This window comes from Capricornis sumatraensis, chromosome 16 (assembly GCF_032405125.1).
Source record: "Capricornis sumatraensis isolate serow.1 chromosome 16, serow.2, whole genome shotgun sequence".
Taxonomy (NCBI): domain Eukaryota; kingdom Metazoa; phylum Chordata; class Mammalia; order Artiodactyla; family Bovidae; genus Capricornis; species Capricornis sumatraensis.
In genome coordinates this window covers 52,365,597-52,390,073 of record NC_091084.1, presented here as the reverse complement: position 1 = coordinate 52,390,073, position 24,477 = coordinate 52,365,597, and the positions used below count along the sequence as shown (strand labels likewise).

The window sequence follows — 24,477 nt, the reverse complement described above, 5'->3', positions numbered from 1 at the left end:
AAGCATCACTAGGTACAAAGCTAGTGGAGGTGATGGAATTCCAGTTGAGCTATTTCAAATCCTGAAAGATGATGTTGTGAAAGTGCTACACTCAATATGCCAGCAAATTTGGAAAACTCAGCAGTGGTCACAGGACTGGAAAAGGTCAGTTTTCATTCCAATCCCAAAGAAAGGCAATGCCAAAGAATGCTCAAACTACCGCACAATTGCACTCATCTCACGGACTTCCCTGGTGGCTCAGATGGTAAAGTGTCTGCCCACAGTGCGGGAGACCTGGGTTCGATCCCTGGGTTGGGAAGATCTCCTAGAGAAGGAAATGGCAACCCACTCCAGTATTCTTGCCTGGAAAATCCCATGGATGGAGGAACCTGGTAGGCTACAGTCCATGGGGTCACAAAGAGTTGGACACGACTGAACAACATTTACTTTTACACATGCTAGTAAAGTAATGCTCAAAATTCTCCAAGCCAGGCTTCAGCATGAACCATGAACTTCCAGATGGCTTCAAGCTGGCTTTAGAAAAGGCAGAGGAACCAGAGATCAAATTGCCAACATCCACTGGATCATCAAAAAAGCAAGAGAGTTCCAGAAAAACATCTACTTCTACTTTATTGACTATACCAAAGCCTTTGATTCTGTGGATCACAACAAACTGTGGAAAATTCTGAAAGAGATGGGAATACCAGACTACCTGACCTGCCTCTTGAGAAACCTGTGTGCAGGTCAGGAAGCAACAGTTAGAACTGGACATGGAACAACGGACTGGTTCCAAATATGAAAAGGAGTACATCAAGGCTGTATATTGTCACCCTGCTTATTTAACTTCTATGCAGAGTACATCATGAGAAACGCTGGGCTGGAAGAAGCACAAGCTGGAATCCAGATTGCTGGGAGAAATATCAATAACCTCAGATATGCAGATGACACCACCCTTATGGCAGAAAGTGAAGAGAAACTAAGAAGCCTCTTGATGAAAGTGAAAGAGGAGAGTGAAAAAGTTGGCTTAAAGCTCAACATTCAGAAAACGGAAGATCATGGCATCCGGCCCCATCACTTCATGGGAAATAGATGGGGAAACAATGGAAACAATGTCAGACTTTATTTCTGGGAGCTCCAAAATCACTGCAGATGGTGATTGAAGCCATGAAATTAAAAGACACTTACTCCTTGGAAGGAAAGTTATGACCAACCTAGATAGCATATTCAAAAGCAGAGACATTACTTTGCCTACAAAGGTCCGTCTAGTCAAGGCTATGGTTTTTCCAGTAGTCATGTATGGATGTGAGAGTTGGACTGTGAAGAAGGCTGAGCATCAAAGAATTGATGCTTTTGAACTGTGGTGTTGGAGAAGACTCTTGAGAGTCCCTTGGACTGCAAGGAGATCCAACCAGTCCACCCTGAAGGAGGTCAGTCCTGGGTGTTCTTTGGAAGGACTGATGCTGAAGCTGAAACTCCAATACTTTGGCCACCTCATGTGAACAGTCGACTCATTGGAAAGGACTCTGATGCTGGGAGGGATTGGGGTCAGGAGGAGAAGGGAATGACAGAGGATGAGATGGTTGGACGGCATCATCAACTCGATGGACATGAGTTTGAGTGAACTCCGGGAGTTGGTGATGGACAGGGAGGCCAGGTGTGCTGCAGTTCATGGGGTCGCAAAGAGTCGGACACGACTGAGTGACTGAAATGAACTGAACTGAACTGAATATATATATATATATATATATACATATATATATATATATATGTATATATATGTAATCACTTCCCTCGTGGCTCAGAGGTTAAAGCGTCTGCCTGCAATGCGGGATATCTGGGTTCGATCCCTGGGTCGGGAAGATCCCCTGGAGAAGGCAATGGCACCCCACTCCAGTACTCTTGCCTGGAGAATCCCATGGAGGGAGGAGCCTGGTAGGCTACAGTCCATGGGGTCCAAAGAGTCGGACACGACTGAGCGACAAACTACTACTATATATATAGTAGTGTGTATATGGGGCTTTCCAGGTGGCGCTAATGGTAAAGAACCCACCTGCAAATGCAGGAGACATAAGAGATGCGTCTTTGATCTCTGGGTCAGGAAGATCCCCTGGAGGAGGTCATGGGAGTCCACTCCAGTGTTCTTGCCTAGAGAATCCCCATGGATAGAGGAGCCTGGCAGGCTATGGTTCATAGGGTCACAAAGAGTTGGACATGACTGAAGCGACTTCACACATACACACACACACACACAACACACATACAACGTGTATATATCAATCCCAATCTCCCAAATTATAAGCATAGACAGCATTCTTAACTTGAAGCAAAAACTGTAGAATACAAAAGTTAAATGAAACAGATCTAATGTGGAGTCAGATTTGTTCTCTGTTATGCCCGCAACCACTATTCCCCTATTCTCTATGAATTTGACTTTTCTAGGGACCTCATATAAGTGGAACCATACCGCTTTTGTCCTTTAGTGACTGGCTTATCACTTGGTATAATGTCCTCAGGGTTCATTCATGTTCTGTTCTCATCAGCGTTTAAGGTAAAAACTGGTGTAGAGATTGTTAAAACTAGGATGTAAGGACTGAGGGAGCAGAGTGAAGGCAAGGCTGTGAGAATTTGCCCAGCAGGTGAGGGTTTTGCTCTGTGCTTTCTCACAACAAAGAAGCAGCCCTAGGACTGCATCCTAACCCCACAGAGTACCCCTGCAGGCTCACTGCTCCCCAGCCTCCACTGAAAGCCTGCTCACGTCTCTGGGTCTCTCTGCCCGGGGCTGTTCAAGTGTGTATGACAACGTGATTTAGTGTCTATCTAGGCGTGAGGACATAGGCATTGCCTGTGGTTTTTCCTATTGATGCCGTAACAAATTACCACACATTTTGTGGCTTAAAACAGCACATGTGTAATATCTTACAGTTCTGTAACTTAAAGTCCAACTTGGGTCTTGCTGAGCTACCACAAGGTGTCAGCAGGGCTATATTCCTGTTACCAAGTCTGAGCTTATATTGCTCCTTGCACAACAGGCCAATAAAAGGAGAGACGAGTTGTTGAGCAAGGAATAGCAACTTTATTTGGAAAGCCAGAAGATTGAGAAGATGGTGGACTCATTTCCCAAAGAACCACATTACCTGAATTAGTATTCAAGCTTCTTTTATACTCAAAGGGGAGGGGTTATGGCTGGTTGTTGCAAACTTCTTGGGTTAAAGTAAAAGAAACAGATTCAATGTGCACTCAAATTTGTTCTTCCCTAGAGCATTTCTTTCTGGAGGCTCTAGACTGAGAATTAGTTCCCTTGCCTTTTCCAGCTGCTAGAGGCTGCCTGCACTCCTTGGCTCGTGGTCCCTTTTCCTATCTTCAAAGTCAGCAGTATAGCATCTCCCTGTTTCTTTTTCCTTTCTCATATTGTTTTGTTTTCTGACCAAAGCTCTTGGGAAAGATTCTTCAATTTTAAGAACTTGTATAAATAGACTGGGCCCACCTGGGTAATCTGGGCTATGCTCACCATTTTAAGGTCTTTAAACTTAATCACATCTGCAAAGTCCCCTTTGCCCTGTAAGACATGTTCACAGGTTCTGGGACTAGCATATGAACATCTTTGGGGAGCCTTTATTCTGCCTAGCACCCTTGTGTATGCTGGGAGTGTGCACTGGTGACTGTATGTGCATGTTTGTGTCCCCTCAGCCTTGCCGTCTCATACAGAGGGCCTCTCTTCCCACTTTTTGTTTTTGCTTTGATCAGAGTGAGGAAGCCTTAGTTATAGTAAGCAAATATGTGCAAATCCTCCATGCAAGTAGGGGCCTAGCTGGAGCACTATTACTGAGCAAGTTTCTGTGTGCTTATCAGAGAAAGTGCCTCCAGGATTCCTGGAGGGAAGTGAGCTCTGGCAGCTGCTGGGAATTCAGGCAAGGGGCTGTCTGGCCGGGATCGGCCTGCCACAGGTGCAGACTCCTAGGGCTGACTTCTTGTCAGAATTGCTGCTGAGTGCAAGTTCCTGTGCCCAATGCACAGTGAGGCCAAACAGCCCTGAAATGTTGGAGTTTGGAGCAGAGAAATGTTTAGTTCAGGGCCATGCAAGGAGAGTGGCTCAATGGGTGGCTCATGCCCGCAAAAGCCCTGAACTCCCCGAAGGTTTTCAGCAAGGCATTTTTAAAGGCAACATGAGGCAGAGGCATGGTGGGTTGTTGCCAACTTCTTGGTGTAGGAATGGTATTTTCTTTAGGCTGGCCCCTTAAGTCAGGTCACCATGTCCCTGTAAACCTCCAACAAGACAAATGTTATTCTCTGTTCTGCAAATTTTTATCTCCATATGAAGGGGAAAGTGTTATATATACTCTTAAAGGCCAGAGCCTTGAGATTGGGCTATTCTGTAGATTTCAGGCTGTAGACAACATTCTTTGCTTTTTTAAAAAATTGAGATATATTTGACATATAACATATTCATACAAGATGTACAACATAATGATGCAATGTTTGTATGTACTGCAAAATCATCATCACAGTAAGTTCAGTCAACATTTGTCACCAAACATTCTTTTTCTTATGATAACATTTAAGAGCTACTTTTTAAGTAACTTTCAAATATACAGTACAGTATTGTTAACTACAGTAACTATGTAATGCTGTAAAGTTTGTAAAATATGGCCTTCAAGGGCCTAATGATTTGCTTTATGCCTCCAAATTAGACTGGGGACTTCCAGGGGATGAGGACTGAGATATGACTCCTCTGTGAGTCCCCATCACTAAGCACAGACTGGCTAATAAGAAAGCTTTGTAGAGCGAATGCAAGATTGACCTTCTTGAGTTGTGGCTTCAGTTTGGAAAAGCCACTTCACTTTTCGGAACCTCATATTCCTCATATGCTAGCTAACTGGGAGCACGATTTCCAGGACTGGGGTGAGAATAAGAGGAAAGGACAGGTGTGAAAGCTCTTTAGAGACCAACTATCCCTTGGAAAACATAAAAGATGGTGATTGTGGTATTTTCCTCTGTCCTCTACTAGGGCCAGTCATACTCCTCAAGGACCATGGAAGCAGCTCTCACTAGCACTGAATTCACATCACTCAGCTATAAACCATCCTGGATCCTGGAGAATTCTCTGCATAGAGCCATGGACTTATCACTCCAGCCTGCGGCTTTGGATTTATTTCTGACTGTTGGGAAATACCTATCTCCATCCTGCCTTCTGCTTTCAGCCCAGGCCCTGGTTTGTGTAAAACCCAATGAAGGAGCAGGTAACATCTGAAGACAGAAAGGGCCAGGTTGGGGGCTTCCCTGAAAATCCAGTGGTTAAGAATCCACCTTTCAATGCAGGGGACGTGGGTGTGATCCCTGATCTGGGAACTAAGATCTCACATGCCCTACGACACAGCCAAAAAAAAAAAAAGAAAAGAGAGAGAGAGAGAAAGGGTCTGCTCAGGTTAGCGCCTTCCAGGGACTCACACCAGAGCTGGAGACATGGCTTGGATATTACGCTAGAGAAAATGAAAGTGGGGGGATGGGGAAGGACTTGCCTGGGGTCTCCAGAAGTCAGTCATAGAGCCAAGATAAATCCCAGGATGCCTGACTCTCATCCCATCCACTCTATCTAATGGCCACCAAAGCCCTATGCCATCAGAGTCCCCCTAACATTCTTTCTCATCTCTTTCTATCCCTAGACACCTAGTTCACTGTAAAAATTTTCTCATTATTCTCCAATACATCATCTGATTTTAACTCCATGCATTAGCATGCAATATGCCTTTTTGTGCATCCCCTTCTCCAACTTGTCTAGCAGGTAAACTCCTATTCATCCCTTAAGGCCCATTCAAATGTTTCCTTTCCTCAAACAAAATCTAAACTCATTTTATCCAGAACCCATTCATCTCTCCGTCCTCTGCGCTCCTATAACACACTCCTGATAACTAATTTTAATGTTGACTACTGTCTCCTATAATTGTCTATAACTATCTTAGTTTTCACTAGACTGTATTTTTCTCTAGAACACGGATTATTTCTACTTCATCTCTTTGTCCTCAGGGTCTATCAAGGTGTCTAGAACTCAGCTGGCACTCAAGCAATATTGATCAAACAGTGGAACAAGTGAAGGACCAGGAGGCGAATTTTTAACCTCTCAGAGTCTCTATTTATTTATCTGTACCTCGAGGCTTGCAGGATCCCGCAGTTCCTCAACCAGGGATTGAGCCCTTGGCAGTTAAAGCATGGAGTTCTAAGCACCGGACCATCAGGAAATTCCCTTAGAGTCTTAGTTTATCATCCTTGAAATGAAAGGAAAAAAAGTCAAACACTTGGCAAGGATAAATAGTGGATAATGAATGTAAAGCAAATGGCACCATTGTTGACTCAGTTTCCTGAGCCGAAAATAAGGTATCACATCAAATTTCCACTTCTCCTTTTCCCCCTTCCCCTAGCCACCATGGCTTATTGAACCTGGCTGAGGATCTAGGTAAGAAACTGTCTGTTAGTGGAGAATTTCCATCAGACCAGAGCCATCAGGAAGGATGGAGGTAACAAGTGCCAGGCATGGGGACCTTGTAACTAAATTAAGAAGCAGAAGGAGCAACTGATGGGAACACTGAAGGAGAGATAAGGGCTCGAAAAGAAGGGAGAGGTCAGATTGGGTTCTGAGGATTTAGAAACCACTCAGTGTCTGCCCTCAAGAAGCTCATGGTCTGCTGAGGAAACAAATAATTTTATACAGAACCCCAGTACAGTGCAGCACTACCTCCTCCCGATACCCCTTTCTTTACTTGGCTTCCAGGATGCCACCCAACTTACCTGGGTTTCTGCTTATCGTTTTGGCCCTTCTCAGTCTAGTTTTCTGCTTTTCCTAGTTTCCTCAAAATTATGAATTTTGAAGGAAATGTTCTTTCATCTATACTCACTCCTTTGGTGGCTTTAAACACCAATCATGTGCTGATGACTCTTAAAACTGCTATTTCCAGTCTTGGTGTCTCCCTCCACCTTCAGAACTATTTCCTCTCCCACTCCCTCAACATCCCTAAAGGACATCTCAAACTCAAAAATGACTCCAGATGTTTTCCCCAAAACCAGCACCTCTCATGTCTTTTCCTGCTTCTGCCACTATCCCCAACTGAATTTCTCTTTATAAAATTGCCAGAGTAACTCTATTAAAATGTAATCAGGTTGTGTGGATCCTCTGCTCATAACCCTTCAAGGGATCCTGAACATGGGGTAAAAGCCAAAGTGCTATTGTGATCTATGAAGCTGTCCTCTCTGGCTCCTATCCCTATCCTCATCTTCTCCCCTTCTCTCCATAAAACACTACGCCCCAGCCATTGGAGGCTCTTTGCACTTGCTCTTGCCTTGATGCTCTTCCGTAAATATCAGAATAGTGCCCGTCTTTTTTTCTTCAGAACTTTTACTCGTCACCTTCCCAGTAAGGTTTTCCTTGACCGTCTAAGATAAAACATCTCCTCTATCAACATTTTATTCCCACTTCTCTGATTTATTTTTTCTCCTTAGTATTTACTGCAATCTTAAAACTATATCTTTTTATCTCTCATTAAAATGAAAGAACCGTGAGTCTCTTCATGATTTTGTTATTGTTCTGTTTTGTTCACTATTGTATATTCTTTACTTAGAATAATGACAGGCATATAATAAGGTACTCGGTAGATACTGGTTGAATGAATGCAAAAAAAAAAAAAAAGGTGGACATTTCCAAGGGGCAAATTTTACTCTTTAATGAAAAACTATAACAACCAGAACTGCTTGGAAACAATGTAAGTCCGTATGCACAGTACACTAACTCTTAAATATGTTATCTCATCAAATTCTCACATCAGTCCAAGGTAGGAAGAAGCCTGGGCAGAAGAGGAAACGGAGTCCAGACATGGAAAAAGGATTTGTTAAAAGGCACACATTGGGTCAAGGCAGTAGTGAAATGATGGATGATTGCTGGCCTTGAAATGGGCTGGTGCGTGATGGAGCTTAATGGGCACTGGGTTTGAAGGACTTCCGTTGCCAGAATGTATTATGATTTCTGAAGGGGAAGCTGAGTCAGACAGGTTAGAATGAAGGCATCAGCAAAGGAGTGGGAGAGATGTGACAAGGCTGACCCCTAAGCGGATTTAGCCCAGACCTGGAGAGGGCAGCTCAATTCCCCAGTAGCAGAATGCTGCGCCTGAGACTTGAGTAAACACTCCAGCCCTTACCAAATCTGGAATGCAGACCTGGAAAGGCAATTTTGAGACCAGTGAAAGGACTTCCCTGGCGGTCAGCGCTTCCAATGCAGAGAGCGCTGGTTGGATCCCTGGCCAGGGAACAAGATCCCACATTCCTTGGGGCTGCCCGTTCCGCCCGCCCCCCACCCCCACCCCCACCCCCCCAAAAAGACCAGGGAGTCCACTGCAGGTTAGCAGAGTCTGGCTTCCCTACTTGACTCTGAGGTCTTTGAGAGCAGGGACCATGTTCCTAGATTTAGCTCCCGCTTCTAGCAGGGCCTGGAATACAGAATATAATAGGGACCCAAATATTTTCGTTGAAGGTATACATAAATGAATGTATGCACCAAAACGGGAAACTGAAGGACAGAAAGGACAGACAGGAACGGCGAGGGGTAAAATCACCCAGCGATTCTGAGATAGACTAATTTCCCTGGTACGCAGCACAACAAATAGCCCTAGTACTAACGCTGGTCGCTGCCAGTTATTTTTCAGCAGGGATTGGCCAGCAAATACTGCCTGGGGAGAGAGAGGCGGGGCTACACGGGTACAGAGCTGGCGCGCCAAATTTGCACCCAGCACGTGACCGACGTATGGAACGTCACTTCCACTCTGGCGGGGCGGGAGCGGGAAACAAAAGAAGAGCAAACACGCATGCGTTTGGTGCGTCCCCGGTTCTGGCGGGCTCTTCCGGTCAGGCAGAAATAAGTGCTTCCGGGTCGTCGCCGGCTGCCGCCTCCCGGCGCGGTAAGTACAGAAGCTAGGCTGCGGCTCCTGACTCCTCGTCCCTCCTTCCCTCCCTACCCCAGAGAAACCCTATTCTCCTGATCCGACTCCTCTGGAGCTGCCTGCTCACACTCCCCTTAACATTAAAGCGCGCCAACTCATTGGCCGCTTCCTCGAGAGTAAGCCCCACCCCGTTACACAAGACCCGTCACTCATTGGTACCACTTCCAGTCACTCAGCATTTCTTCCAGTTAATTGGCCTTACCCTCCTTTCGCGATTAGCGACCCTATAAGGGCAAATGCCTGTCCGAATCCCGCCCCTGCCTTCTTGTTGGTCAATTCCACGGTTATTATAATAATAAGCAGAGAATGGGTGGTGGTTTTACGACGATGGGTTGGTCTTTCGGAGCCGCGTTCTTCGGCCGTTCAGTACTTCGGGGGGAGGGGGAGGGGTGTCATGGATCCTGTTAGAAGCACCGGGAAGCTGCGGTACACGGAAGGGCAGCAGCTAGCCCCGGATTGGTCAAATAAATTAGGGCAAGAACAGAATTAGACATAGATCCTTTTCTCTTCATCTCTCGTGCCTGGCCTGGATCTACTCCCCGCAAGCGTTCCCCCCAGTTTACCGTGTGACCTAGAGCCAGTCGTTGCCTGTGCTGGGCCTCAGTTTTCCTGTGAGCTGAAAAGTTTTAATTCAGATTCTCTGGGACCTTCCTTGTCAGCTCCTTCAGCCGCTTAAGCCGAGCTGAGTTTATGTATTCTCTCACGTTAGCTCATCTGTTCAGTCTTTCATCTACTTATTTACTCATGCCTTTAGAATGTCTTACTGACACGTGGTAACACCTCCCTTCCCTGCCCCCCAATTTGGCTGTGGTTCATTATAGAGGTGGTTCGTGTCCTAAATTTCTGACACTGGGTAGGTGTGGGCTGGGTCAGCATGGAGGAGCAAAAAGTAGGTCTGGTGTTTGGAGGGGGTAGAGGTAGTTTCAGTAGAGTCCTGCCATCTTTAATTTTGAATTTTGTAATGCCAGTCTGCATTTTGGTTTCCTCTCTCTACATTTGGCTTCCATTCTCTTCCTTTCTTGAACAGCTTACAAACAGTTTTACTTATCCATAAAGTAAATTACTAATTGTTAGAATAATGGTGAAGTGAAGTCGCTCAGTCGTGTCTGACTCATTGCGACCGCATGGACTGTAGCCCTGCAGGCTCCTCGGTCCGTGGGTTTTTCCAGGCATGAATACTGGAGTGGGTTGCTATTTCCTTCTCCAAGAATAATGATGAGGGTGGTATAATTGTTATTGTCCCATTTTACAGATGAGGAAGCTGAGGCTCAGAGGTTAAGTGACTTGGCGGAGGTCAAATAGCTAGTAAGTGGTGGAGCCAGGACTCAAACCCAGGTCTGTCTGATTCCCACAGGGTAGGAGTGCGTCTCTGCTACTGTCCACTCCATCCAATCCCCAAGTCAAAATGTCAGCAAATAAAATCTAAAACCACACACATCTGAGAGAGCTGGCTTCACCTGACCCTTTCCCTCAGTCTAGGAGCCATGTCCACCTTGTTCCCCTCACTCTTCCCCCGTGTGACTGAGACACTGTGGTTTAATTTGGATCGACCCTGTGTGGAGGAGACAGAGCTGCAGCAGCAAGAACAGCAGCATCAGGCCTGGGTGAGTGAGAACCTAGCACAGCAGGGGCGCTTCAGTCAGGCTCCCCATCCCCCTTCTCTGGCCTTAACCTGGCCCTACTCTGCAGATCTGCCCTGGGGGAGGTTTTTGTCCTGAGCGGGGACCTAGGTTCTCACCTTTGTGTTACCCTAATTTGCTGAAGACTCTGGGACCTCTAGGCCAGATCAGAGCCCAGGCTCTTTTCCCTACAACACAGGAAGTATTTTTTGACTGTCTATCAAGGACCTTGCAGATGTCATGTTCTAGGCTGGTAGTGTCACTTCATCCTCACCATAATCTTATAAGGAAACCAAAGACCAGAGAGTTTACATAGCTAGATCAAATTCATTAAGTAAGTGGCAGATGACAGGAAAGAGACTGAATCTTCTTGAGAGTCGTAAGGAAGCTTCTCCTCCACACTTGGGAGGTCTTCTTGGGGGCAGGGCAGGTGAGTGCCATGCCTTTGACTGCCCTGCTTGGGCCCCAGCCTTGCTCTCCTCCCTGTTTGGCCACAGCTCCAGAGCATTGCAGAGAAAGACAACAACCTGGTACCTATTGGCAAGCCGGCCTCAGAGGTGAGTGGCCCCAGCAGGTGGGGCCTATGTGGGGCTCAGGTGGATGGAAGCTCTGCTCTAATTCTGAAAGTCTGACCTCTGACTCCAGAGTAGGTCCTCAACTCTGGTGGAGGCCAGAAAGGGGTAAGAGGGTGGGTAGTGGGCCCAGCACTAAGGTAGTACACCAACCAGCTAGACTCGAGTGGGACAGGATCAGGGAGTGGAGGTCATTCATTGGCCCCAGAGAGAAGCTCCAAGTGGGCCAGTCCTTGAAGTGGCCCAGGCAGACCTATAGAACCTCCAGGCTCTTCCCTGCCTCACCAGCACTATGACGACGAGGAAGAGGAAGATGAAGACGACGACGAGGACAGTGAAGAGGACTCAGAGGATGACGAGGACATGCAGGACATGGATGAGATGAATGACTACAATGAGTCACCTGATGACGGAGAGGTCAATGAGGTAGGCAGGGGTGTAGCCAAGGGAACGGAAACCCTGGATCCTGCCAGGGGCAGGACCTGGGACTGGGGCTGGCTGGGTGGCTGAGGCCCTTCCCCACCCACACCCAGCCTCCTCTGCAGGTGGACATGGAAGGCAACGAACAGGATCAGGACCAGTGGATGATCTAGGTAGACAAGAAAAGGTGGTCTCAAGAAAAGGGGTCCGAGGACGGCCCTGGACTCCCTGCAGAACCAGCTGATCACCCACCCCCATGGCCCACCCCAGTGCCTGAATGCTCATCCTCAGGCACTTCCTCAGCTGCTGCCAGGACCTGATCTTCTTGGTCCCTCCCAGGCCATCAGTCTGCCCTTGAATCCCCAGGGCCTAAGCCCAGCCCACTCCCTTCTAGCCAGGATCTCACCCCTTGTTTGTCAGATCTAGTCTCTTTCTAACTTTCTTTAATAAAGATACAGGACTGATTTTTTTTTTTCCCATGTCTATTCCCTATTTCTTGGTGGAACCTAGAGGAGGAGTCCAGCATCTTCTCTTGAGCTTTGGGGAAAGGGTTTTCAAGGGACTTCAGGCAGATCTACCTGGCCATGTGGGTTGGGGCTAGGGAAGGCCATAGTAGCCCTGGCTGTCATCTGAGGCTCCACTGCCATTTCCTCTGGCCCAGCTTGCACCCAGTCATTCCTGCGAGGCCTCTAACTTAGTGTTTACTGTTTTCCTTTGATTCCACCCGAAATAGCATGGGGTTGGGGAGAGTCGGGGGCAGGTTCTCTGAGGCCCAGAACTGACAGGCCCCTGGAACTCTACTAGTCAACCTCCTTGGTGTTAGAACAGATTAAATCTCAAAACAGGGCAGAGACTCCCAGGGAGTAACTCAGCAAATCAGTGACAGGGCTCTGGGTTGGACGCTCAAGCTTCTTACCTGTCAGTCCATGACTCTAGACTGGAAGGAGAGGAACCAATGGAATCACACAGCCTGACAGAACTTGAGGCCTCAGGTTAGCGTGGAGCCAGAGTGGGACAGAGGTGGACGGAGAGCCCCTCTAGCCCTGAGCCCAGCATATGTCAATCCACAAGCAGGGAATGGAGGGGAGGGGATATTCTTGAGGTCTGTGCTTGGGGAGGGGGAGGCAGCAGTAAGTACCCCTGCACCTGGACTCAGCCAGGCCCTGCGTAGGTGAGCTGGGCTATGCCATCCCTGATGGCAGGGAAGTCAGGGAGGCCAGTGTGGTGGAGGCGGCAACGGTAGCGGCCACAACTCTTGGCATACTGCAGGAAGCGGGGTGCACCAGGGAAGAGCACATGGTCAGCTAACACAGTGGCACCAGCTGGCAGCAGGGCATGGCCTTCCAGAAGCTGCAGGTCCCGCAGGTAACATCGGGGCCGGTGCGCCAGGAGCACCAGGTCAGCCCGACTCAGCTGGTACTGGGTTCTTAGGCGTGGGATCACCTCCTCTGATCGCCCCACGATGAGCTCCACCTGTCAGGGGAGACACGAGGTGAGATTGGGAGGGACGACTGTTCTCCCACACCAGACCCCACTAGCATTTGGCATATTTTGTGCCAGGCCCTGGCCAAGGTCCCCATGTGTGTTCTCCTATTTCCTCTGGCTTCAGAACAAGAAACCAGAACCAGAATTGTGATTTCCATTTTACCACTGAAGAAGCTGAGGTTCAAAGGATAAGTGCTTCACATAACTAACAAGAGGCAGACTAAGGTTTGGACCTAGATGGGTTCCAGAGACTTTCCTCTTAACTGCTTCTTTGTCATCCAGCAGCAAATATGTGCCAGTGACTTGGAAGAGGAAGATAAGAACTCATACACTCGCCAAGGTCATAGTTCCTAAGAGGAGCTGTTTATTTCTCCTAGATGGGAGACAGGGAAGGCTGACTAGTGTAAGGCCAAGGGTGGTAGGAAAGATCAGGACTGGAGAGGTGGGGCCTGACCGTGTGTTCGTCAAAGCCAGCCAGGCGGATGAGTTTTTCAGCCACTGCTGCCGTGCGTGGATCCCGCTCCACGGTGAGAAGGCGACCCCCAGGGGGCAAAGCACGGGCAATAAGCAGTGTGGAGTACCCACAGTAGGTGCCCAGCTCCAGTGCACTGGCAGGGGCCTTCTCCTGCACCAGCCGCATCAGGATCTGACCTGTGGGAGGAAGTGGCTATTGCAGCAGACATGGGAGATGATGCAGGGGGCCTCATAGAAAGGGGTCTTAAATGCCCACTTGCCTCACTGCAGCCCCCAACTGGCTAGAATCTCATTTCTTTTTTGGGTTATAGTCCTAGTAGCCCCATTGGTCTCCCTGCCCCTCCAAGCTTGCCTCCTTCACACCAGCCACTAGGAATCTAACAAATCTGACCCTATTGCTTCCTGTTGTTTCCTATGATCCTAAAGGTCTTTGGGATTGAACATGGGATCGAACATGGGATCCTCAGCCTGACATTCAGAACTTTCTTAGACCTGATCCTGTCCTTCCTTTCCGGTTTCAGCTCTCAGTTCTTCCCACCACAACAATCCTGAACAACTGCGCCCAGAGTCAAGCATGCTGGCTCAGTCCTTCATGCCACATTCAGATACACGGCTGGTTTTGTCCTGCTCCACCTCTATCCTCAACTACCTGGCCAACTCGAAAGCAATCACTCTAGGCTCAGTTCAAATGTTGCTTTCTCTGGGAGGGCCCAGGTGGAAAAGCACCACCAAAATCCTAAGAGATCTTTGTTAGACCTTCCAGTTTCATTCTCCCTTGTTTTGTTCATTGAAATATCTTTCTCACCATTGAACTGGATGAATCTCTTAAATAAGACTCTGAAACACACGTGCTGGGAGATGGGATTCAGACAGATCCAAGCAGACAGCTACCCTGAATGGGACGGGGGAGCCTCCAAGGTGGGGGAGAATTACAGACCCATAATTACAAGGTTATGGATTATGTGCTGAGATGTTTATTCCCCTGTATTATGCCCCCTTTGAGGCCAGCCTTTGTGGCTGATTCATCCCTGTGGCTTCTACCTTTTTCTTCCCCAGCACTTAACACATGCCTGATACAAAACAGGTGGTAAATTTTACTGGATGAATGAGTAATTTTACCCAGCTCCCTCCTTTCCAGAGGAGAAAAAAAGAGACCCACTGAAGATCAAGAATCTGCTCAAGTCACCCAGTAAGACAATGGCACATTGTGGATCTTCCTTCACCATCTTGGAGGTGCTTCCTGGAGCAGAAGGCTAGGAAACACTGACCTTTGGCAGGCCCCATGTGGCTCAGGTACTCGCAGTGGCTGCTCCAGTGGTCCAGAGTGGTAAGGATGTGACCAGGGTCCCCAGGCAGGGCATGGGTGAGCACATAGCTGAAGGCCCGCTCCTCCATCCGCAGCCCTGACAGGCAATCTCGGAGGCTCCGGAGCAAGACTGTGCGAACCAGGAGTCGGAAGTAATGCCGGTACCTCACCAACAATGTCACTACCAGGGGTAGGAAGGCCAGCGCGATGGCAGGGGACATGGTCCCTACCTGGGCCCTGGGGTGGAGGAAGGGAGCAAAACCCACACGTCATTTGCCTGTCATTTATGTAGCCCTTACCAGTGGCAATTATCCCCGTATTTTACACACCATGGCTCAGAAAGGCTAAGTTCATTGCCCAGAATCACACAGAAGAACTAGGATTTGAATCCAAGCTGGTCTGATTCCAGGCCCATAGACTTTCAAGGATTGCATGCCACCTAAGTTCAGCACCCAATCCCAAACCATCTCTTCCCACTTCTGGACCCTGGTTCATCTTCACCTTGCTCCCTTCATCAGTTTTGTATCATCTCTGTAGTCTCCCTTTTCAGGACCCCTTTCACCAGTTCCTGTCTGAGTTCTCCTCCCACCTTACCCAGCGCCTGCTTGGTCTCTGACCCATTACTGCGTAGCAAAATAGCACATCTTTGTAGTCAGGAACTCCTTCACTGTCACTGCTCTGCATCAGTAAAAGGCCATCAAAATACTCCATAGTGTGTTAGGATGAGATATCCTTACCACCACAGAACTCTCCCTCTGTCAGCATTTCCCTGGAAGGTGAGAATGGTCCTTGATTGGCATATTTATTCTCCAGTTCTGTCTCCCCTCTCCTGCACTCCCCTCCTCTGTCCTCTCTCAGAATTCCCTTCACAGTCACATAGATACACAGCACAGACTTTCCCGTAACTCAGCCTCTTTTCTCTCCCTCATCTCGAGACACCCACCCCTCTATCCCCATGGACCCTGTCTTCTCCCGTGCCCTGGACCATTTTACCCTTTTGAGGCCACTGGTGGTAGTTGAGGGAGAGGGGTGACTAAAAAGCATGTATGAATGGGGTTAATAGATAGTTGAAGTGAAGTGAAAGTTGCTCAGTTGTGTCCGACTCTGCGGCCCCATGGACCATACAGTCAATGGAATTCTCCAGGCCAGAATACTGGAGTGGGTAGCCTTTCCCTTCTCCAGGGGAATCTTCCCAACCCAGGGATCGAACCCAGGTCTCCTGCATTGCAGGCAGATTCTTTACCAGCTGAGCCACAAGGGAAGCCCATAAGTAGGTGGGTGATGGTGAATCTGAACTGGTGTGCTTGGGAACCCACATTCCAGGGCCCTGCTTACCTGGGCTGCAGGCTCCTGCTTGGGAAGATCAGAGCATAGGACAGGAGGGGGAGTCCTTGGGGTGAGGAAGAACCCTAAGGCAGGCTGGACTTGCTCTCAATTATTGATGCTGAGGCTGCTGTTGTTACCCGAGACCTGTGGTTCAAGTTACCAGCCCCAGAAAGTGCTGGAGTTGCCTCCAACCCTTCAGGATCCCTCAAAGAACTTACAGAACTCCAGGACCTTGATTTGAGGGATAACAGAACTACTCCAGGACCTTGATTTGAGGGAATAACAGAACTACTTGGTTTGGTGACATTTCCTCCAACCCCTTGATTCAAGACATGGGTTATGGTGTGAGCCAAGGTGATTGGGAGCTTGTAATTTATTAATTCCAAATTCTAAGCCAGTGCTAAGGATCGAGTCACAGAAAAAAGTCAGATCCTGTCCCTGTCCCCAGGAACTTCACCTTTGGTAGAAGAGACTGATACAGGGACAGAGAATACAATACAACATGATCCCTAGAATGCGTGCTCCATGAACACCGGGACTTTTGGCAAGCAGACCAGGTTGGGGAGACAGTGTGTCAGCCCATGGGTGAAAAGACCAGAAAGTCAATCTGGTGAAAAGACCAGAAAGTCAATCTGGTCAAGCTTCCTAAGTATTTCCCTGTGGTTGGAAAGGCAGGATCTGCAAGATCTTGCACGACAGTCTTGGACTTGTGTTCAGAGTCCAAGGGAAGATGTGTAACGGTTCTAACAGCACTGACTATGAGCTTTGTGTGTTAGATTGCTGCTGCTAAGTCACTTCAGTCGTGTCCGACTCTGTGGGACCCCACAGACGGCAGCCCACCAGGCTCCCCCGTCCCTGGGATTCTCCAGGGAAGAACACTGGAGTGGGTTGCCATTTCCTTCTCCAATGCAGTAAAGTGAAGAGTGAAAGTGAAGTGTGTTAGATTGCTCTGATGCAAAAAGGCAGGACTGAAAAGAAATGCCTCTGGCCAAAGAAATCAGTGAGGTGGCCTCTACCTCCGCCACCAGGATTGAGCTCCACTCTGCTTCAGTTTGTGAAGGTATAAAGTCCCTTCTTCCAGTAAGTCTCACAGCCCTACTCAAGGTTGGGTGCCACACCCGCTGTGTGCGCCCGGGCCTGGCGCCAGCCAACTAGGCCCTATGGGTGTGTACCCACACTGCGCTCTTGGAGCGTAGGGCCTGGACTCCACTTGCCCTTCTAATGTCATTCAGGAGAGTATTTCATAACCGCAACTGGTATAAATTCACTCACTAGCCCACAAATATAGCCTGGTGGCCTCGGGAACTCATACATTTCACACAAGGACTTTTACACCCTGCCGTGGACGTCTCCAGCTGAGACCTGTAAAAGCTGAAGTCATGTGACCCACCCCTCCCTTTCTTTGCGTCACGTGTCTGACGGCCTGTCACGCAGGGTGTGCCTTCCCATTGGTTGGCTATGATCACGCGGTAGGGGCGGGGCCGGAAGCTTGGGTTCTGGCGGCAGCCACGGCTGCGAAGCCGCTCCTGGAAGGGGTAGGCACGGGGGCGGTGGTTACTTGCTGGATCCTGGTGCCGGTCATGTGACCGGAAGGGCTCGTGACGGACGCCGTCCCTCCTCGGCGCGGCCTGAGCGCCCGGCCCGACCCCCGCCATGGGGTGCTGCTATAGCAGCGAGAACGAGGACTCGGACCAGGTGCGGCCGCCGCGGGCGGGGCTCGGGAATGAGGGCTGAGATCCTGGGGCATGGGGCCCAGAGAAAAGCGTGCAGAAGAGGGTCACCTGGACTGCAGGGCTTGCCGAGTACGGAGGCCCGGAGGGGACAGATTACAGAGGAGACGCCAGCCGGGCTCCTGTTCCTTTTAAAGCCCGAGTTCTTTCTGCACACCCCCCCACGTTAAGATGTGCAGGCAGCCGCCTGTCCCGCTCGCTCCTGCCCCTTCCCCTACTTTCAGACGTTTACAACTTAAAGGGTCCTCAGCCTCCGTCTCTGGGAAAAACTCCCTTCCCAGCTTCTTGTGCCTTCTCTATGCTTGTATTAATGGGCTTTGTGAACCCATTGTAGAGGTGGGTAAGCTGAGGCTCTTGAATTATATTGCCCCGATATGAATCAGAAATCTTTGTATACTCTGAATCCTTGGGGTTGAAGAAGGAAGGTCACTGCTGGTTTGGAGTCAGGGAAGGCCTCTGGAAGTTGGTGTCATTTGAGCTGATCAGTGAAGGATTTAATAGACACAGGGCATTGAGACGGTGGGAATTTGGAAGGCAACGAAACGGGTTTAGCTTTGGCTAGATTGCGGGGAAAGAGAGGTGGGATGGGAGCTCACTTTGGCGTGCCTCAATGCAGTCCCTACCTGGGGCCTGCGGGCTCCTGTACCTAGAGGGGTGTTCTGGGTATTCAGCTGTAGATCTGATTCCTTGGCAGAAAGGGTTAGGTTGGGGCGGCCTGTACAGTTTTAAATTCTGCCTCTTCCCTTTGGTGTAGTCTCACTTCTTGCTACACTTTAATCCCTGCCCTGCCTGCCTAACCTTTTTGAGGAGAGCAAGACCTTTTCAAGAAGTCCCAAGTTTGCTTGAAGTCCTAAGTCTCACTTGCTGTCTTGGTTGCCACTGAGCCTGGATTCTACATTTCAAAACATATTGACAGGAAAACTGTAGAAAGATTTCAACAAGTAGTTCACAGTCTAGAGAAGTAGATGGTCACAGAAATGGATTATGTCACTGGTATAGGGGAAGTAGGTCTTTCCCCAGTGACTCACATGAATCTATTTTGGGTCAAAGACTTAAGCTTGGGAAAAAGTCATTTGTATGGGAGGCACGGGTGGCCCCTGGATCTCACTAAGTCTCCAAACACCCAGTGAACATATATGCCTTATCTTAGGGATGCCATGCAGGCAGTACTTCATACTTCACCTCTGGTAAGAAATTGAAGACAATACTCGTTTCTACTAGGAAAGCTATGGCCTAATGGGAAATTGTCGCATAAAGTATAATAATGGATTCTTGCACAGAATGAGTCAAAGATTAACTTTTTGTGAGAAAGGATACCAGCTTTTGGAATTTCTACTTTCCTGAATCTACACCTTCCCCTTGATGGGTTTCAATTCTGGTCCTAGCTCCCAGAGATGGTGCTTGATCAGTCCTGGGTGATTTTTTTTTTTTTTTGACCGTGGACCATTTTTTAAATTCTTTATTGAACTTGTTACTGTATTGCTTCTGTTTTATGTTTTGGCTTTTTGGCCAAAAGGCATGTGAGATTTTAGCTCCCTGACCAGGGATTGAACCTCCTTCCCCAGAAGGCAAAGTCTTAACACTGGACTGCCAGGAAAATCCCTGTCCTGGGTGATTTGAGGCCTCAGGTGGAGAAGGTCTGCTTACCTAGTCTATAAGCCATAACCATTCACTGTCTGCTCTCTCAGGTCTTGGGCAGGCCTCTCTCCCATTCTCATATTGGACTCTTTGTTATAATAATAAAAAAGAAATGTACATTATGTTAGTTTTCAAAGATCTTTTACAGTTATCTTGCTTAACTCTTGTCCAACATCTGTCATATAGGTTCTAGTTATGTCTATTTAAAGGTGAAGAAAAAGTTGAGAGAGGCTGTGATTTAGCCAAGCTTATAAAACAGAGGGCTTCCCAGGTGGCACAGTGGTAAAGAATCCACCTGCCGTTGCAGGAGATGTGAGAAATGCAGGTTCAGTCCCTGGGTCAGGGAGATCCCCTGGAGTAGGAAATGGCAACCCACTCCAGTATTCTTGCCTGGAAAATTCCATGGACAGAGGAGCCTGGTGGGCTACAGTCCATGGGGTCTCAAGAGTCAAACACAACTGAACGATTGAGGAGACACACACATGCACACACAAAACTGGGAAGTGCTACAAGCAAGGTGTTCTGCTGCCAAGGCCTGTCTTTATCCATTGTGCTAAGCAGTGTCTTCTGGCTGTGCCCACAGACCAGGTGGCTAGTCATAGGAAGACCACATACATGTCTGTGAAGAGAAGATGGTGAAACTCCTCCCAGGTTGACACTGACTTTAGGACAAATCTTGGTGTGAAAAACCCTCCCGTGTTACATTCACCCTTTTGGGGGTGGGGGCGATGTTATTTGTCCACTCTAACGGTAGTAGCATGGCCTCTTCAATGAGTTCAGGGCTCAGGAAGAGAATCTAGTTCTTTTCCTTTTGTTTGGCTGTGCTGGGTCTTCACTGCCGTGAGGGCTTCTCTAGTTGTGGCGAGCAGCATCTAAGTTGCGGTGTGCGGGCTTTTCGTTGTGGTGGCTTCTCTTGCTGGAGAGCACTGGCCCTAGGGCATGCCAGCTTCAGTAGTTACAGCACTTGGGCTCAGTAGTTGCACGGAGCCCTCCTGGGCTCTAGAGCACAGGCTCAGTAGTTGTGGCGCACAGGCTTAGTTGCTCTGTGGCAAGTGGGATCTTCCCAGATCAGGAGTCGAACCTGTCTCTCCTGCATTGATAGGTGGATTCTTTACCCCTGAAACCCATAACAGCCTTGTTCTTGAAGGACCCCGGATAGGGGAGAAGTGGCCTTGTCCTGCAGGAGCATCTGTCTGAACTGGGGCTGGGGAAAAGATGGACATATAGAAAGCAACTCAGGCTTTATTATGGAGGCAACTTTCCTTAGAGATAGTTTAATCTTTGGCACACAGTTTGTCTTTCAAGTTCTTTAATACTTAGCCTGTGTTTTAGGTGGGTCCGGGGGTGTTTAAAGGAGTTGGGAGCTGATGAGGCAGGAGCCTAGAGCTTCTGTCTCACGCTGTTGGGAACAAAGGACATGGGCAGCCTAGGCTTGAGAAAGAAGAGTAATGTGAAAGGACTGACCTTGCCTAGGGTGGGGCAGGAGGAAGTGTGTTCTGTAAGGAGAGTTGAGGAGCTGTTGGCAGGGGAGCTGGGAGCTTGCAAATGTGAAAGACTGTAATAGGAACTGAGATGGGCCTGGAATGGAGCACTAAGGAGTCTGGTGGTCTGGCACTGAAGGCTGATGAGTCAGCTTTAGCCAGGGTGGCCCCTTGTCCCTGGCATCATCCTGGGTACCCTTGTTCTTTATACTTTGGATACACAGCATGATGGCTTATCCATTTTGCAGCTGACATAAAGCCAGCAGGGATTTACAGCTGATGGGCTCAAGGCAGGGTTGTATTCAAAAAGATTGCGGTAGATTAGATCAAGGGACTAAAAGAAGCTGAGGAGAAATAATACGTAGCGTTATATAGGACCCGGGAGACTTGGTTTGGTCTCAGGTCAGTTCAGAGGTTGTGGTGATTGGCACGGGCCGGCAGAAACAGGACTGCTGACACGAAGGAAGCCACGTTCACAAAGGTGTGGCGGCTTGGCGAGGGCAGGAGCAGCTCCGTAAAGGCACTCTGGGAGCACCGATTTAGGTTCTGGGAATCCCACGCAAAGAGGAAAGGAGAGTGAACGCCTGAGAGTAGAAGGGGCCTACCCTCAAGAAGGGACTCTTGGATGGCAGGACCCAGAGCCTGCAGCTGGGACTCCTGAGATAATATGAGAAATGGCCATCAAGAGGTTGAGCTTGCTTTCCCTTGGGGCCCAAGGCCTTGTCTGGCCTCACAGGGCCTCTGGGAGCAGACAGTCTGACCAGGGAGGATCTGGTCTGGGGGATCAGAAGGGCCATACTCGGGCTCCTGACTTGTATCAGTGTCCCATCTAGACCCCACTGCTTTGGTATTTTCCACCTCCTCTGGTTTCCAGCCTCCAGTATCCTTTCTCTACCAGGTGCTGGGCTATTTCCTGAAGTTGCAAGGCCATGACTAAATACCTGCGTTGTGCCTCTGTCCATCTTTTCAGGGCCCCTAGGACTGCTTGGTTCCACTTTAGCTCATCCTAGACCACCACCAGCCTAGCTCCCAAAGGCAAGCAGGATCTCGGTCCTGGAGTGGACGCTTCCGTACAGTTGGGCACTTGGGATGTTCCTAATAGAAATATTTTTGGTGGTTAAAGGTCAGAGCTGGGCTAAGAGGAGAGGCTGATGTCTCCCCTGTGGTCTTTCCTAGGACCGAGAGGAGCGGAAGCTGCTGCTGGACCCTAGCAGCCCACCCACCAAAGCCCTCAATGGAGCCGAGCCCAACTATCACAGCCTGCCCTCTGCTCGCACTGATGAGCAGGCACTGCTCTCCTCCATCCTCGCCAAGACAGCCAGGTGGGCATCACAGGACCGGGCCTGGGACAGCGCTCCTCCATGCATGTTAAGGACTGGGATGGGGGGCCAGACCCAGGGTGCAGGGGACAGGTCAGTGGGAAGAGGCACTCCTGGGCCCAGTTGTCCTCCCGTGGGCAGACAAGGACATGATTGTCAGATAGCCCTGGAGTTGTCACCTGGCAGGGAGTCTATTCGGCCCTCTCGGAAGCACCGTTCACGTCCTTTCTCTTCTTTCCCCAAAGCAACATCATCGACGTGTCTGCTGCAGACTCCCAGGGCATGGAGCAGCACGAGTACATGGACCGGGCGCGGCAGTACAGGTGCGCTCCCGGCCGCTTGCAGCCTAAGGCTGCTGGGCCCTCCCTCCTCCTCCCTCTGCTCCAGCTGTGGAGCCCTGGCCCTGGTCCAGGCTCCTGGTCTGGGTGCGGCCCAGGAGGGTGGCCACAAATCACTCGGGTGCCTCAGTCGATGTTCATGTTGACCCAGCTTGCCCCATGACCTCCAAGGGTGTGGAGAGCAAAGGAGGCTGGAGAGGCTTTGCAGCGAGCTAAGGCCTCGTCACCTGCTTCTCTGGTCTGAGGGATGAGGCCTGCCTGGGCTGGTTGGGCCTACTACTGTGGCCTGACTGCCTGTCCCCACCCTCCCCTCCCCTCCGCCAGCACCCGTTTGGCTGTGCTGAGCAGCAGCCTGACCCATTGGAAGAAGCTGCCGCCGCTGCCGTCTCTCACCAGCCAGCCCCATCAAGTGCTGGCCAGCGAGCCCGTCCCCTTCTCTGACTTGCAGCAGGTGAGCCACCCCTCGCCCCACCCTCTCCACCTCTGAGGAGCTGGAGAAGTGGAGGGAGGGAACCTGGTAACCTGTGCGCCCTGCTCTCTCCCACCTCACTCTTTCTGTCCTCCCCATGCCCTCTCTTCAACCTTTATTCTTTTTCTACCCTTTGTTCTTTCCGCCTTTCTCTACCAGGTGCTGCGCTATTTCCTGAAGCTGCAAGGCCATGACTGACTACCTGCGTTGTGCCTCTGTCCATCTTTTCAGGGCCCCTAGGACTGCTATTCCCACCCGTGCCGTTCTCTTTGGCTCCCTGTCCCCCATCGTTCCCTCCTCCCTGACCATCCAGTCCCCCTCCCCCACTCCGGATCTCCTTCCTCACGCCTCTGTTTCTCTCTCTCTCTCCCCGTCCCCCTGTCCCAGGTCTCCAGGATAGCTGCTTATGCCTACAGTGCACTTTCTCAGATCCGTGTGGACGCAAAGGAGGAGCTGGTTGTACAGTTTGGGATCCCGTGAAGAGAGGGGGTCCCTGGACAGCTCTTCTTCTCCTCTCTTCGCTCCGTCTCCACCCTGCCTCCCCTGGCCCCCAGCCACACTGCGGCTTATACAGTATCCTAACCTGCTACTAATCACAGAAGAAAGTGGAGGAGGAGGAGAAGAGTGAGGCGAGAAGCCTGAGCAAGTGAGGATGCAGCAAGGGAGGGTAGAACCATTTGGGACTGGCCTTCGAAGCTCTGGCCAGGGGTGGGGTAGGGGTCACAGGGACAAGGCCTGGTAGCTCTTCCCCGTCACTGGGAAGGTGGAGGTGCCAGTGTGGGGGTGGTCACTAGGGGGCCTGTTAGGGCCCCCTGCCCACCCTTCCTTGGCCTCACCCCTGTCCCCCGTCCCTGACTTGGTGCTCATGTGCACCTCACGAGGGCTTGTGACCAGGGTCTGGAGGTCTTGAATTTGAACGAGTTGAGTTTGTATTTTTAGCACCCTGGGTTTTTACGTTTGGGGTTTTTTGGTTTTGGTTTGTCATCCTCGATAAAGGACATGTATCCATCTGTGTGTTGGTTCCCGCCCGTCTGTCCTGCCCACCACCCTCCTCATGGCTACTCCAGTCTGTGAGTGGCATGATGGACGAGGGGGAGGGGGTATCTTCTGGGGGCACTAAATGGAATCCAGGAGATTCCCAGGTCTTAGCTGAGACTCGACCAGTGCTAACCTCAGATTGGATAAGACTGTGCTTGTCCCTTTTCCAGCGATGGGAACACTATCAAAGCTGAACAGGCTGGACTCTGAGGCAGCCATCATCCTTGTGGGCATTGCCTCAGGCTCAGTGGAATTCCCAGGAAGCCCAGTGAGGGGGTGGAGGTCTGCACGCAGACCAAGAGCAC

General features: G+C 49.8%; 3 protein-coding genes across 5 annotated transcripts; 2 read left to right on the top strand and 1 right to left on the bottom strand.

Annotated features, from left to right (window-relative positions):
• The first annotated feature begins 8,815 nt into the window (after positions 1–8,815).
• On the top strand, positions 8,816–12,014 carry ANAPC15 (anaphase promoting complex subunit 15). Of its 3 annotated transcripts, none has more exons than XM_068988960.1 (5): positions 8,816–8,915; positions 10,432–10,561; positions 11,074–11,133; positions 11,437–11,574; positions 11,694–12,014. In XM_068988960.1, exons 2-5 carry the CDS (start codon positions 10,442–10,444, stop codon positions 11,739–11,741), a joined length of 366 nt encoding a protein of 121 aa, XP_068845061.1. In that variant the 5' UTR covers positions 8,816–8,915; positions 10,432–10,441; the 3' UTR covers positions 11,742–12,014. The 3 variants fall into 3 exon arrangements, with proteins under 3 accessions (XP_068845061.1, XP_068845064.1, XP_068845063.1); XM_068988963.1 differs by having other exon boundaries at positions 11,682–12,014; XM_068988962.1 differs by lacking the exon at positions 8,816–8,915 and adding an exon at positions 10,276–10,292.
• A 706-nt stretch (positions 12,015–12,720) lies between these two features.
• Positions 12,721–15,054, bottom strand: LOC138092901 (transmembrane O-methyltransferase). Its single transcript, XM_068988956.1, has 3 exons — positions 14,796–15,054; positions 13,508–13,704; positions 12,721–13,041 (listed from the first exon to the last, which is right to left on the bottom strand). Exons 1-3 carry the CDS (start codon positions 15,052–15,054, stop codon positions 12,721–12,723), a joined length of 777 nt encoding a protein of 258 aa, XP_068845057.1.
• A 2,654-nt stretch (positions 15,055–17,708) lies between these two features.
• Positions 17,709–24,109, top strand: LAMTOR1 (late endosomal/lysosomal adaptor, MAPK and MTOR activator 1). Its single transcript, XM_068988959.1, has 5 exons — positions 17,709–17,854; positions 22,185–22,330; positions 22,573–22,650; positions 22,990–23,116; positions 23,522–24,109. The coding sequence occupies exons 1-5, from the start codon at positions 17,813–17,815 to the stop codon at positions 23,612–23,614; spliced, it is 486 nt and encodes a 161-aa protein (XP_068845060.1). The 5' UTR covers positions 17,709–17,812; the 3' UTR covers positions 23,615–24,109.
• Positions 24,110–24,477: the final 368 nt, after the last annotated feature.